Source organism: Schistocerca piceifrons, chromosome 11 (assembly GCF_021461385.2).
Source record: "Schistocerca piceifrons isolate TAMUIC-IGC-003096 chromosome 11, iqSchPice1.1, whole genome shotgun sequence".
Lineage (NCBI taxonomy): Eukaryota > Metazoa > Arthropoda > Insecta > Orthoptera > Acrididae > Schistocerca > Schistocerca piceifrons.
The window spans coordinates 166,803,037-166,819,818 of NC_060148.1; the positions used below are offsets into that span (position 1 = coordinate 166,803,037).

General features: G+C 38.6%; 1 protein-coding gene across 1 annotated transcript in view; it reads right to left on the reverse strand.

Annotated features, from left to right (window-relative positions):
- The window catches only part of LOC124720378 (histone-lysine N-methyltransferase eggless-like), a 414,374-nt gene that overhangs the window by 353,728 nt on the left and 43,864 nt on the right, over nt 1-16,782 (reverse strand). The window contains exon 3 of the mRNA XM_047245705.1: nt 15,150-15,513. Coding sequence (XP_047101661.1) covers nt 15,150-15,494 — 345 coding nt within the window. The 5' untranslated portion in view covers nt 15,495-15,513. The remainder of the gene's footprint in view (nt 1-15,149; nt 15,514-16,782) is intronic.

A 16,782-nucleotide genomic window follows, 5' to 3' on the forward strand; every position in this document is an offset into this window, starting at 1 on the left:
AGGTGTGGGGAGATGTGTGGAGAGGAACAAGCGGTGGGGAGGCACATGGAGAGGGGCAAGGGGTGGGGAGATGTGTGCAGAGGAACAAGGGGTGGGGAGGCACATGGAGAGGGGCAAGGGGTGGGGAAATGTGTGAAGAGGGGCAAGTGTGGGGTGCTGCATGGACAGGGGCAATGGTGTGGAACTGTGCGGAGAGAGGTAGTGGTGGGATACTGTGATGAGAGGGGCAGAGGTAAAAAGTTGTGAGGAGATGTGTGGATGTTGGGAGCTATGAGGAGAGGGGGTGAACCTTGGACGCTATGGCAAATGGGGAGGATGTGGGGAGGTTTGAGAACAGGGCTGAGGTGGGGTGCTGTAAGGACTGGGCTGAGGTGGGAGCTTTGAGGACTGGGCTGAGGTGGGTGCGTGTGTGTGTGTGTGTGGAGCCTATGGCCACTCAACAGCATGGATAGAAGCACCCTTACACACATTAAAAGAAAAGAATGTGGATAAAATTATGACAAAATTATTATATGCTCAAAGACAAAATAGTAAAAGGTGCTGTAGAAGAGATTACAAAAACAAGTAAAACGGCAGACGAGTTGAAAGAAAGGCACAGGGAAATCTTACTGACGGATCACTTACTAAGAACATGGGTGAGCCAGTCATCTCTGGCCTGAAGATGCTGGAGATAGGCTGGCTTGTGTGTATGAATGGTGTGTCCCCCTCTTTTACAGATGCAGGCTGTGGCCCAAAGCTCTATATAAGTCTCTTTAAATTGTGCTCATCTGCAACTTAACGTGCCTTCTTTACAGCAATTAGCAATCTGTCTTTTCTTACACTGTTGATATACTTACCTGGAGTTTCTATTGTTTGATGTAGCATCTAGTCACTTTCAGAAGAAAATATAAATGAAAATGCCTTGTCCTGAGTTAACTTATGGTCCTCCTAGGATTTAATTTTTCATCTGTATTAGGATTTCATTGAGAGTTCTTGGACAAAAATACTTTATCAAATCGCACCACCTAACTATTGGCTTCCCTTGATTGCTAAGGAAGAAGATAATTTGATGGGTTGGGGCTCTAAACAAACACAAATGAATGTGACTGAAAAACATTTGAAAAGTCTTCTGCACAATTTAAGGTAATATCCAGAGAAATGATAGTATCTCTATAACCTTAGTTTACTTTAAACCAAGTTGCCTTTTTCTTTGCATTACTAGTGTAACCACTGATAAATAATACATATCACGAAATATATTTGGAGTGTATACAAATCTCACTTATTTGACCTTGCTGAAGTGTTTCATGTTTATGTATGTCCTATGAGAGTAACTAATGGATATTAATACCAGGTAAATCAACACTATTGCTGAAGACATTCTGGCATTGGAGTAGCACCCCAGCACTGGGCATAATGGGGAAATCCTATACCTTAGGTGTAGGTGATCTACAGATATTATAATTAGATTTTCCTTGATACATCTGAGTCTCACCTTTATCTATGATAATGATGAAACCTGAAGAAATTAATTACAATTTGTGCCACAGCCGGGACTTGAAGTCCAAGCAGCAATGGTGCTGTGGTGGCATAATGGCTACTAGACCTAGGTTAAAATCCTGGCCACGGCATAAATTTTAATTCATTTCTCCAGCTTTCATAATTATTGTACATAAAGATGAGACTCAAATGTCTCGAGGAAAATCAAATTCTAAGGCCTATAGACACTGATTTTTTCCAGGTATCCCGTGGGCACAAGCCACACTCCCAAGTAGTGGGCATATCGGTAAACAGTTAAAATGTGACCCAGTGTGAAGATATCAAAGAGAAACAAAAGAACTACCACAAAACATCAAATCTACATCCTACAAAGTTAAATAAAAAGAACACCAAGAAAGAACCCCAAGGCAACCACACTCAGAAGTTTACGAAAGATCCACAAACCAAATACCTCAATCAGACTTGTGACTGATTTCACCACTGCACCAGCATATTATTTAAATCAACAAAATGAAAGACACAAATGTACCCAACACAGATGCACTACTCCCATTTGACATCACATCAATGTACACACATACCAATTGAAAGACAATTAAGACAGAAATACATTTTCCCACAAACACAGACAGGAGACATTTCAATTATTACACAGAACAAAACTATTTCAGATTTAAAGATGAATTCTGCATCCAACAGAAAGACTTCCATGTCTTCCTTGATCAACTTGAAAACAAAATCTTTGTCTCTCACCAAAACAGTACAAAGTAAAATACATGTACCATTATGTTGATGACATAATTCTCTTGATAGATGAAACACACAACTAGATACTACAGGTACAGAGAGATGTCAATACTGCTCACCCAAAATTACACTCCACCCTTGAAACTGAAAGACAAAAAATAAATTCTGTAGACATCACAACAGAAAAAGGAAACGACAAACAATGGTTCACAGTATACAGTAAATCTACATCAACCAGTGCAACTATTCACAACAAGACAAACCACACAACAGCAGGCCAGCCCAAGATACACTATGTGATCAAATGTATCCAGACACCTGGCTGAAAATGACTTACAAGTATTTGGTGCCCCCCATTGGTAATGCTGGAATTCAATATGGTGTTGGCCCACCCTTAACCTTGATGACAGCTTACACTCTCGCAGGCATACGCTCAATCTAGTGCTGGAAGGTTTCTTGGGGAATGGCAGCCTATTCTCCATGGAGTGCTACACTGAGACAAGGTAGCAATGTCAGTAGGTGAGGCCTGGCACGAAATTTGTGTTCAAAAACATCCCAAAGGTGTTTTATAGGATTCAGGTCAGGATTCTGTGCAGGCCAGTCCATTACAAGGATGTTATTGTCGTGTATCCATGCCACCAAAGGCCGTGTATTGTGAACAGGTGCTCGATTGTGCTGAAAATTATCACCACCCCCGAACTGCTCTTCAACAGTGGGAAGCAAGTAGGTACTTAAAACAGCAATGTAGGCCTATGCTGTGATAGTGCCTCACAAAACAACAAGGGGGGCAAGCCCTCTCCATCATAAACATGACCACACCATAACACCACTGCCTCCAAATTTTACTGTTGGCACTACACACGCTGCCAGATGACGTTCGCCTGGCATTCACCATACCCACACCCTGCCACTGGATCGTCACATTGTGTACCATGATTCGTCACTCCACACAATGTTTTTCCACTGTTCAATTGTCCAACATTTACACTTCTTACACCAAGTGTTTTGGCATTTACCAGCACGATGTGTGGCTTATGAGCAGCCACTCGACCATGAAATCCAAGTTTTCTCACCTCCCACCTAGCTGTCATAGCACTTACAGTGGATCCTGATGCAGTTTGGAATTCCTATGTGATAGCCTGGATAGATGTTTGCTTATTACACATTACGACCCTCTTCAGCTGTTGATGGTCTTTGTCAGTCAACATACGAGGTCAGCCTGTACGCTTTTGTGCTGTACGTGTCCTCCACATTTCCACTTCTCTATCTCATTGGAAACAGTCGACCTAAGGATGTTTAGGAGTGTGAAAAGCTCACTTACAGATGCATGACCCAAGTGACGCCCAATTACCTGACAACATTTGAAGTCCGTGAGTTCCATGGAGTACCCCATTCTGCTCTCTCACGATGTCTAATGACTACTGAGGTTGCTGATATGGAGTACATGGCAGTAGGTGGCAGCACAATACACCTAATATAAAAAACGTGTGTTTGGGGTGTCCAGGTGCTTTTGATCAAACAGTGTACCTTCTACACAGACTGAACAGAATTCCAATGGAAAAAATAGCTACATATAATAACTAAACATAATCAGACAGACTGCCACAGAAACTAGTTATAAAATAAACACTCATGACAAATAAACCATAAAATAAAACCACAACTGACACTGAACACACACATCAGTATCACAACACAACACACCAGCAACAACCACACAACAGAAGAGAACACCACAGCACAGAAGATCGTGAAACAATTAACAACAGGAAAACATGACATGCCCTGATATTTGATAACAAGAAAACACACAGAAGGGGAACTTCATGACCAAATGAGCTATAAATGGGACGTATAAAACAAAAAGTACTCTGCAGAAAAAATTAATGACACCTGACAGCACCGTAGATAAATATAACAAACCAAGTATACAGCAGCTAAACTGCAAAAACTGTGACTCAGTATACAGTGGATAGACATATACAAATTTCAGGAGAAGATTATCAGAACATTTAAGACCACTTGAAAGTGACAGCACACATTCCACTTTTGCAAACCTCACCAAAAACAACCACCATCTCAGTGGCATAAAAACAGACCTCCAAATACTAAAACACAGTAACCACCTTTACCAGCTTTTAACAATAAAAGAAAATTAATACATCCATAAAGCTATCACACAGGGCAAAAACGAATCAATGCCCAAAGAAGTACTGCACAACAAAACACACACACACACACACACACACACACACACACACACACACACACAGAGAGAGAGAGAGAGAGAGAGAGAGAGAGAGAGAGAGAGAGAGAGAGAGAGAGAGAGAGAATGGGAATCGACAAAAATGGATTAAAAGTTTGCGGATGGCAAACCAAAACAAAACAATAAGCAAACACAGTGAATCAGACATATATTTGTGATACAAAATGCGTGTCCAAGCCACAGCCACATAGCAAGGTGCAGTATATACAAACAAGCATACACTGTCCAAATACGAAACAGAAACTATAGTTTGCCATATCTAAGCTCAACAAAACTTTTACCAATGTCCACAGGTCCATCTCAATTACAGGAAAACACATATGATACATAAAAAAAAACTTTTCACAGCCCAGGACTAGCCACATACTGCAATGGTTAGGCCAGAACATGCATAATGGTTACCAGAACATACATTTTATAGATTGGATAATAAACAAAATTCAACACAGATGATTTTCTAAGATCACTCATGTTTGCAGATAACATGGTGTACTAATTTAGACCTGTTGCTGATTTTGGTTGGCAGCCACAGGACACACAAAATGTAAAATAAAAGGTAAAGAGCATTTACACTGAAGAGCCAAAGAAGCTGATACACCTCCCTAATATCACATAGAGAGCCCACGAGCCTGCAGAAATGACAACAAGATGTGGTATGGACTTGACTAACGTCTGAAATAGTGCTGGAGGGAACTGACATCATGAATCTTACAAAGCTGTCCATAAATCCCTAAGAGTACGAGGGAGTGGAGATCTCTTCTAAACAGCACATTGCAACACATCCAAGATATGCTCAATAATGTTCATGTCTGGGGAGTTTGGTGGCCAGTGGAAGTGTTTAAACTTGGAAGAGTGTTCCTGGAGCCACTCTGTAGTGGAAGTGAGAGGCGTCGCATTGTCCTGCTGGAATTACCCATGTCTGTTGGAATTCCCAATGGGTGTCAATGGATGCAGGTGATCAGACCGGATGCTTATGTATGTGACACCTCTCAGAGTCATATCTAGATGTACCAGGGGTCCCACATCACTCCAACAGTACATGCCCCACACCACTGTGGAGCCTCCACCAGCCTGAACAGTCCCCTGCCAACATGCGGGGTCCATGGATTCATTAAGTTGTCTCCATACCCGTACACATCCACCCACTTGATACAATTTGAAGGGTTGCACTTCTGTCATGTTGAATGATTCTCTTCAATCTTTGTTAGCCCTGTTCTTGGATGATCTTTTTCGGCCGCAGCGATGTTGGAGATTGACCTTTTACAGGATTCCTTATATTCCAGTATACTCATGAAATAGCCGTTCCAGAAAATTCCCACTCCAATGGTATCTCAGAGATGCTGTGTTCCAACTCACTTAAAACTTGACAACCTGCCACTGCAGCAGCAGTTGCTGACCTAACAACTGCAAGAAACACTTGTTGTCTTATATAGGCACTGCCGACTGCAGCACTGTATTCTGCCTTGTTAAATATCTCTCTGTTTGAATACATATGCCTACACCAGTTTCTATGGTGCTTCAGTGCATAATTAAATTAACAACAAATCTGATGTATCATATTCCCTAATCTAAAATAATCTTTATGTATGTATTTCAAGAAAATAAAACAAAAACAAAAAACAGTGAGGATGTCACAACTGTGGTGAAACATGCTTGGGTGATAAAACAAAACAATAATTCGTATACTTACAAAAGGTGGACCCATCCCTAATTCTGCAAGCATGGACACTAGCTCAACACTTCAATATGGTAACATTAGTGACAGTAAGGTGCTTATAGTCACAGGAAAAGACAAAAAATATCCTTGCATTATAGTGCAAAGTAACTTGCTATGAAAGCTCACTGTACATTTATTATAATTTGATTTTCTCACACATGTAAATACAAGTTCATAAACTGGTTCAGAAGAATGGTCAATAATATTCATAAAAATATCACAGGTTTTGAAATGTATTTTCTACACACTTCATGTTTCTCACATTCACCGACAATTCACTTTTTTTTTTAAATTTTATGTGACAATGATAAGTGGAATTTCAGCACTATCGTGCAAATTGGTGGATTCAAAATTTAATCACTAAACAAAAATGACAATTAGCAACAAAGGAATAACATTACACTCTGATGCCAAACAACTAATTATTTACAATCTCAAGAAATATCTGCTAACTATAATAGGGGAAATTTATTTCACTGAAATTCTGGGTGCAGATAACAATTCAGTTACAATATGGTGCTCAGTTTTGTGGGTCTTCAGCAGTCTTAGCAGCAAAGCAATTTCCAAATGAAACTGCATCTTTTACTGTGACATTTCCTGCATGATGATCCATCAAGAAAGCTGAACAGAAATAACATTGGAAGGGCATTAGGATGTGAATCAAAACAACATTACTTGGCTCCAAACTAATTGTAGTGTCTATATACCATACCCTTCATGTCTTTGTAGACGTAAGAGGCAGAACAGCTCCAAAAAGCAGAAATGCACTCAACACAAAATTTTAATTTATGGGGATACTGACCTTAAGATTACAACGACAAAGCCCTTCCACTTTCTAAATGCCCCAGGTCACACAGTATGTTTTGTGCAAACACCACATCAACAAAACAGTTATTGTGTCTGGACAACTTTTAAACTGTCTTTTAAATACTTTGTATTTATATATCATGAACAGATATGACTAACATTGCTGACAAAGAAATCACAAAGAGTAATGGGAGCAACCCAACTGTATCAGTGTTGTTAATGATACTCCTATCAGCAAATCCAAATCATAGCTATATATGATAAAACTGTCCAGCTACTTGTCTTTCTTTACAAATGTTAATGAAGCTTTTGATAGCTTTGTCAATTTTCTAATTCGTTTAATAAGTATTGTCCTAAGATATTAAAAAGACACATGAAGAAACTAAGTAAAAGTAGACATAGAAGTAAGCTTTCATCAGTGGTTCACATCTGACCCCAAAAATTAAGAACACAGTTGATTGTTTTCTTGTTTTTATAAACAATCCAATGATGCCCAAATGAGTAAAACATGTTACTGATATTTAATAACTTTGGAACTAAGGTTGTTTTTATTCTGAAATGAATACAGAACACTTGTTTAATCCTCATAGGTGCGGCTATGTATAAAATGCACCAGTCACAAATAAAATTGTTTTGCACTTTTCTATTATTGTTTCACAATACTCAGATTATGAGCTCAGAGCACAGTTCCACAATGAAGCCAATGTCTGCAAGGTAATTAGTATCTGGATAAAGGTTTAGTTGGGATTAGATGCACCTGAACTGTTTAATGTTTCGAGTGTGTTATAACTGTGGGGAAACACCTATCTGTGGCCAGAGAGTGATACAATTAAAGTTTATTTCAGTGTTAGGTAAATAAACCATGCTTTAGGTCACATTATGCAAGTTTATTTTATCATGGTTTAACTAATCTAAGATTAAACCGTGATTTTGCTCATACATATCTACCTTGGTAACATAAAGACAGCCATTCTTTACAAGTGTGCGAAGTGTGCTTCAGGCCCCCTCGTGTTACCAAAAATGGAGCACCTGCTTGAGGTTAATGCAGTAAGCACATCAGTAGGAGATGTAGAAGCTGTTGGCTTTCAGACTGTTTCATTTGTTTCAGGTAATAATGTCATCATCATCATCATCATCATCATCATCATCATCATCATCACTTAAGACTGATTATGATTATGCCTTTCAGCGTTCAGTCTGGAGCATAGCCCCCCTTATACAGTTCCTCCATGATCCCCTATTCAGTGCTAACATTGGTGCCTATTCTGATGTTAAACCTATTACTTCAAAATCATTCTTAACCGAATCCAGGTACCTTCTCCTCGGTCTGCCCCGACTCCTCCTACCCTCTACTGCTGAATCCATGAGTCTCTTGGGTAACCTTGCTTCTCCCATGCGTGTAACATGACCCCACCATCTAAGCCTGTTCGCCCTGACTGCTACATCTATACAGTTCATTCCCAGTTTTTCTTTGATTTCCTCATTGTGGACACCCTCCTGCCATTGTTCCCATCTACTAGTACCTGCAATCATCCTAGCTACTTTCATATCCGTAACCTCAACCTTGTTGATAAGGTAACCTGAATCCACCCAGCTTTCGCTCCCATACAACAAAGTTGGTCGAAAGATTGAATGGTGCACAGATAACTTAGTCTTGGTACTGACTTCCTTCTTGCAGAAGAGAGTAGATCGTAGCTGGGTGCTCACTGCATTAGCTTTGCTACACCTCGCTTCCAGTTCTTTCACTATGTTGCCATCCTGTGAGAATATGCATCCTAAGTACTTGAAACCGTCCACCTGTTCTAACTTTGTTCCTCCTATTTGGCACTCAATCCGTTTATATTTCTTTCCCACTGACATTACTTTCGTTTTGGAGATGCTAATCTTCATACCATAGTCCTTACATTTCTGATCTAGCTCTGAAATATTACTTTGCAAACTTTCAATCGAATCTGCCATCACAACTAAGTCATCCGCATATGCAAGACTGCTTATTTTGTGTTCACATATCTTAATCTCACCCAGCCAGTCTATTGTTTTCAACATATGATCCATAAATAACATGAACAACAGTGGAGACAGGTTGCAGCCTTGTCTTACCCCTGAAACTACTCTGAACCATGAACTCAATTTACCGTCAACTCTAACTGCTGCCTGACTATCTATGTAAAGACCTTTAATTGCTTGCAAAAGTTTGCCTCCTATTCCATAATCTTGTAGAACAGACAATAACTTCCTCCTAGGAACCCGGTCATATGCCTTTTCTAGATCTATAAAGCATAGATACAATTCTCTGTCCCACTCATAACACTTCTCCATTATTTGCCGTAAGCTAAAGATCTGGTCCTGACAACCTCTAAGAGGCCTAAACCCACACTGATTTTCATCCAATTGGTCCTCAACTAATACTCGCACTTTCCTTTCAACAATACATGAGAAGATTTTGCCCACAACACTGATTAAAGAGATACTTCTATAGTTGTTACAATCTTTTCTGTTTCCATGTTTAAAGATTGGTGTAATTACTGCTTTTGTCCAGTCTGATGGAACCTGTCCCGACTCCCAGGCCATTTCAATTATCCTGTGTAGCCATTTAAGACCTGACATTCCACTGTATTTGATGAGTTCCAACTTAATTTCATCCACCCCAGCCGCTTTATTGCACTGCAATCTATTGACAATTTTTTCCACTACCTCAAATGTGATCCTATTTCCATCATCATTCCTATCCCATTCTACCTCGAAATCTGAAACATTACTGATCGCATTTTCACCTACATTGAGCAACTCTTCAAAATATTCCCTCCATCTGCCCAAGGCATCCACAGGATTCACCAGCAGTTTTCCTGACCTGTCCAAAATACTTGTCATTTCCTTCTTACCTCCCTTTCGAAGACTGCTAATTACACTTCAGAATGGTTTTCCTGCAGCTTGACCCATAGTATCCAACCTGTTTCCAAAGTCTTCCCACGATTTCTTCTTGGATGCTGCAATTATCTGTTTGGCTTTGTTTCTTTCTTCAAGATATCTTTCTCTGTCTACCTGGGTTCTGGTTTGTAGCCATTTTTGATACGCCTTCTTTTTCCTTTTACAGGCTGCCTTGACTGTATCATTCCACCAAGCTGTTTGCTTCATCCTACTTTTACACACTACTGTTCCAAGACATTCTTTAGCCACTTCTAGTACTGTGTCCCTGTACCTTGTCCATTCCTTTTCCAATGACTGTAATTGACTACATTCAACTAACTGGTACCTTTCTGAGATCGCTGTTATGTACTTGTGCCTGATTTCCTTATCCTGAAGTTTCTCCACTCTTATCCTCCTACAAATGGACCTGACCTCCTGCACTTTCGGCCTCACAATCCCAATTTCACTACAGATTAAATAATGATCAGTGTCATCAAAGAATCCCCTGAATACACGTGTGTCCCTCACAGCCTTCCTGAATTCCTGATCTGTTATCATATAGTCAATGACAGATCTGGTTCCCCTGCCTTTCCAAGTATACCGGTGAATGTTCTTATGTTTAAAAAAGGAGTTTGTGATTACTAATCCCATACTGGCACAGAAATCCAAGAGTTGTTTCCCGTTCCTGTTGGCCTCCATATCCTCTCCAAATTTACCCATAACCTTTTCATATGTCATTTATATAAAATGTGTTAAACGTTTTGCTAATGCACCTTAAGCCAGTATTGTGCACCCATCTCCTACAGATAGTAAATGACCTCTTTTCTCTGCATGACACTTTTCAAATTTTTAAGTGCATACAAAACAACCAGATAAATCTGAAGAGCCATAGGCAAACATTCTGTAACCCAGAATTCAACAATCTGGATGCTGTTAAATATATGCTTTTTGCTGCAGTTAGGGAAGAAGTATGTGACATAGAACACCAGTAGCTGCTAAAACATGGTTATGACATATCAGTGAAAACTCTGTGGCCTTCATCTTTGGGAAGGTAATGTTAAACTGGTTACTCAATTGAGCTGAAAGTACATCGTTAATGTACTTCTGAATGGAATTTATCATGAAGAAGAAATGTAAAAGCACTTGATATTCATTATTGTTTCCTGAATAAATTTATTACGTGGTCAGACAAATGCAGAAGTTTTAAGCTCAGAGAGTGATAAACTGTCCTTAAAAACACACAAAGCACTTCAGCTTAGTAGATACAGATTACTGCAGGTAACTACTGAAAATGTTGCAGCAAGGAACTAAACGTATAATATATTCTGCCAGGAACGTTCCAGGCTGATTCTCTGGAAGCAAATTTGGTCTGTATAGACAATTACTAGGATGTAAGTACCATATCTCACTTATGCAGGTGTCGGAAACTGAAAAGAAGTTAAGACTCATGAATATCTTACAACTAAATACACACCCACAAAAGATGCTGAGGATTGTAGAGATGTTAGTGATTCAGTTTTCTAATTTCAATATCACTATCAGAGTCCCAGCTTTGAGATACACTGTTGGTTTACATTGCCACTCATTGATAAGGAAACTTCAGTATACAGAGTACACAGATTTTTTGACATTTGATAGTTCTATGAGAACTGATAATCAGTTTAATTTAATTAAACATTTGGACAGAGGACGTTTGAAAAATCTCATGTGAATTTCCTGTGACAGTAGTTACATACAGTTATTTGACTCTGGAAAAGTTGTTGGAAACACTTTCCTTCACGAAGCTACTGAATTAGAGAGAAGTAGCAGCTGAACTCATTTTTAAAATAGTTATGGCTAATGAGGTGATGAGTGGAAATTACACCAGAAATTTGTAAATACTGTAATGAATAATTATTGCACAAAGAAAAATAATGAAACTTCTGTTCTCTAAGAGGAAGAAACTTCAAACACTATGTGACAACTTGAATTTTTTTATATGTTTAATCTGTATTGCCTTTTACTACCTTCCACATATCCCCAATGTAAAACGTTTTTACTCTGATGCAGTGCACAATGTGCTCAGTGATTACTGTAAAATCAAACATAAGTCCTGTACATTGTCTTGGAAATGCTAAGAAACAAAACTGATATTTTTAGTGCAGTCTGACAACATTTTCTTTTCTTACGTAATGTGCATTCCTGGTTACCTGTTACTAGCCTACAGATGTGCCCATAATAATACACTTTTATTCAGTGATAAGTGTAAATTAAAATGTAAGTGTCGCACAGTATCTCGATAATATTAAGAAACAAAACGTATGAAGTTTTTGGGCACAGTGTGACACAAACTTCCTTTGAATGCTTAATGAACATTGCTTCCCTTTGAATGATTAGTAAACTTACTCACACTGCCACATATACTAAACAGAAAACAACTTCTACTGAATTTCAAGCTAAAATAGTATAAGCCAACTAATGGTCAATTTTTTTAATAACTGATGCATTTATGGTGCCAGTTTTAAATATGCTACACATGCTGTTTCTCAGAGACATTAGTTGTGTAATAAAATAGGACATTTTTCACTGTTCAGCTTTTGTTACATCCTCTCATTGCATGGTTAGTACCTAAAATCTGTGGGTGCATCTCTGTGAAGTAACCCACTACTGATTCATTCTTTTCATAAAAACTTAAGTTCAGCCAGAGGGTGTGTCATTAAGTATAACTGTTCACTGCTACATGATTGATTGATTTCTTTATTAATCCATGTAACAATTTACATTGTGTGGATTTCGTCAGCAATATCATATACAATACAATATACCTACAATTATACACATAAAATTTATATTTACACACATTTTTGAGGTATCTTAAATTAGTTTTATATCCTTGTGTAATTTGTAATTTTCTTATAGTATTGTACAATTTTTGATTTCCTCATGTATTACAATGTAGGCTACTTTAATTACACTACATGTTTTAATTCAGATAGTCCATTACTGCGTAATAACTTTTATTTAATAAAAAAAAATTTAGTTTTGTTTTGAACTGTCCGATTGTGTCAATATCTTTTATTTTTTGGGGTAATTTATTATATAATTTAACAGCATTGTACAACAAGCTCTGCTGAGTTATAACTTTATTTTTCCTCTCTAGATGCAGATTGTATTGGTTTCTGGTTTCATAGCTGTGTACTAAAGAATTTTTCATATAGCAGTCAATATTTTGTTTTACATACATAACACTTTGAAAAATGTATTCACAGGGGACAGTTAGGATTTCCAGCTTTTGGAAATGTTCAAGGCAGTGAGCCCTACTGCCACTGTTGGTTATTATACGAATTGCTCTTTTCTGTAATTTGAAAACTATTTGAATATTTTTACTGTTGACTCCCCAAAATATTATTCCATAGGTAATAACAGAGTGGATATAAGAAAAATATACAGATCTGACACATGTAGTATCACAAACTGCAGTCAGAATTCTCAGAGCATAGCATGCTGTAGCGATTCTGTTACTAAGTATTTTAATATGTTCTTCCCACTTTAACTGACTGTCAACATGCATACCAAGAAATTTTGTGTAGTCTACACATTCTATAGTTTCATTGTTTAATTTAAAGTTGTTATAGTGTGGTTTGTTGCAGACATAGAAGTTAACAGCATTTGTTTTTTTAAGATTTAGTGTTAGTTTATTATTGGATGCCCACTCACGTACACTGTTTAGTGTTTGTTTGGCTTTTTCTTTTAGTGCATCTGGTGATTTGTCACTGATTAGAACATTTGAGTCATCTGCAAACAATATTGTTTGTCCATGCTTGATGCTCTTTGGGAAGTCGTTTATGTAAATGAGGAATAGTACTGGGCCAAGGACACTACCCTGTGGGACACCTATATTTACATAATTTGGGTCTGAAGTATACTTTACAATATAGTTTGAGCAACTTGAAATATGTGAGATTTCAGTTATCTGTCTTCTATTTTTTAGATATGACTGGAACCATTTGTTCACAAGTCCCCTTATTCCAAGTTCATCTAACTTATTTAACAATATGTTGTGGTCTACTGTATCAAACACTTTAGTTAGATCAAGAAATATACCTGTTGTGTAGTTCCCTTTATCTAATGCTTCTAGAATGTGTTTTGTGAGGTGTGCTGTTGCTGATTCTGTGCTTTTCCCTGATCGAAATCCAAACTGGTCAACAGACAGTAAGTTGTATTTATTTAAATAATTCATTAGCCTATCTTTCATAATAGTTTCTAATATTTTTGCAGAGCATGATAGTAGAGAAATTGGCCTATAATTTTCAATTATTCCCGCATCACCTTTTTTTGAAGAGAGGTAGTAATTTCGCATATTTTAAATAGTCTGGAAAGTAGCCCTGCTTGAAAGATTGATTTATAATATCAACTAAAGGTGGAAGTAGGCTCTTGATACAGTCCTTAATTATAAAAATGGGGACTTCATCCAGACTAGCTGAGTTTTTGTTTCTCAGTTCGCTGACTGCTTTATAGACTTCTTCCTGTGTTGTAGGGAATAACACCATTGAGTGTGATACACCATTATTTGGCTTTTTGACCTGAGGGGCTGTTAGAAAATTTTCCTGTAATTTTATTCCTATGCTACTAAAATAATCATTTATATAGTTTGCCAAATATATTGGGTCTTTTATTAGAGTCCCTTCCTCCTTGGTTTTCAAGTTTGGCAGATTCATTTTCCTGGTACCAGTTTCCTGCTTCACAAAGCATAGTGATTATGCACTCCAGTCACAATTTCTTTGCAGTATTTAATGACTGAGTAATGAGCATCAGCAGCCTTGTGATGGAGCATTTACGTGGGTCGCTAAGTGTGACATCATGAACTTGCTGGCTAGCCTTTTATTCTTGAAAGTTTTGCACAGGCATTCACAAGATGGCAGAGAGGGGTCACTTGCCCTCCTACCTTATAATGTGGTGTGCAGAGTTTTTATTCATTGCAGAATTGTCACTCACTTCTACAAAAGTCTGAGTAACCATCAATCCTCTGGGATATAAGAAGTTCTTTTTTTGTATTATATATAAAATTTACTTCTTGTGGCATGATACACTGTAAAATTGGCCAACTCATTTATATATATATAAAAAATGGCAATTCTGAAGCCCCCTTCCCACTGGATAAATTTTCATGAATGTCAATGACTACAAGTAATACTACCATTCATATTACTACAGTAAATACATGATAAAATTATACACGCAACCTACCTCTAAGTTTTCTTCAGTCCTTGAGTAACACACACTGCTCATGCTCCATATTCGTTCTATCCTGCATGAGCAACCATAAAGCTCTTGAATAGGTCTGGAAGCCTTCTGAAGGTTCATTGCTTCAGGTGACAGGCAAGCATGATTTTGAACTCTCTTTTTTGTGATTTCTTCAGACACAAAAATACAGTCAACATCATTCATTTGACAGTCACTGTCCACACAAAAAACTTCTTGACAGTCATTATTTTCTGTTTCACTCTCCCCAACGTGTGGGCATTTCTGTAGTCTTTCACTCAGTGACATGTCCCATTTATGTTTTCTGGGGACAAGTGATGCCATTTTCATTTCAAAATCAAATCACAACCTAGGAAAGATATTCCCAAATCAGTGAACTGCCATACATTTTTTTTTTTGAAACATGAAATTATTCCTTCTAAATAAATATACATAATACAGAACAGAATGGTAACACAAGACAAACAGGGATGTGGACTGCAGTATTGTTCTATAATGAGAAGAGGTGTTAAGAAATCGCAAACTGGGATGTGTTGGTGGACATTTCTAAGCAGTTGGAAATCACACTGACTACTGTCAAACAATTGGCAGCTGCTCTGAATCAGTGTATTAGAAGAGTTCCCGAGATTCGTCTACCTGTGATACCGACACTAAAGGTACCTCAAGTAGGATCCAATGGATCCTGTCTCCTCTGCAGAGGATCTGTCATTATCTGTCCACTTGACTGTGAGTGGTGCGTCACTGGTAGATCTAGATGTCCTGTACAAGGTGGGTGGACAACAGGGAGGACTGTGTGTTGTACCAATTTCTCTAGCCAACAAGTTTCAGGTGTTTTTCACTGAAACACACTGAGCCAGTGGGACTCACTTCATCTGCTTTGGGGAAACCTGTTTTGTCTGGTGTTAGGAGGGGTTGGGAGCTATTAATCGTTGGTGGTTCAAATGTACGGTAATTGATGGTATCCCTTAGGGAAATGGCAGCAAGGGACAGGAAAGGACACCAGGTACACTCACTCAGTGTATGCTTTATTCAGCATGTTGAAGAGGCATTTCCAGATGCCATTGAGGGAAAAGGATGCAACCAACTAAAGATTGTGTCGAATGTTGGAACAAGTGATGCCTGTCATCTGGGCTCCGAGGCCATTCTCGGGCCATTCCAGCAACTGGCAGAGAAGGTTGCGAAGCTCACCCTTTTGCACAGAGTTTCAACACAGCTACAATTTGCAGCATTGTCCCCAGAACTGATCATGGTCCTTTGGTTCTGAGTCAAGTGGAAGGACTGAAACAGAGACTTTGAAAGTTCTATGACAGCCAGAGACTTCGAAAGTTCTGTGACAAGCTAGGCTGCAACTTCCTGGACTTTTGCCATAGGGTCAGGTGTGCACTACATATCGCAGGTTGCTACTCAGGTAGCTGACTGTGTGTGGGGTGCACACAAGGCTTTTTTAGATTAGGTGACTCTCCATCCAAATCAGATGACAATAGCTTTAGGAAACCCAGAATTATCAGTGTAAAATCAAAAGAAATGCCTCCCATAGATTAGAGTCCTACCCCCATGAACCATGGACCTTGCTGTTGGTGGGGAGGCTTGCGTGCCTCAGCGATACAGATAGCCGTAC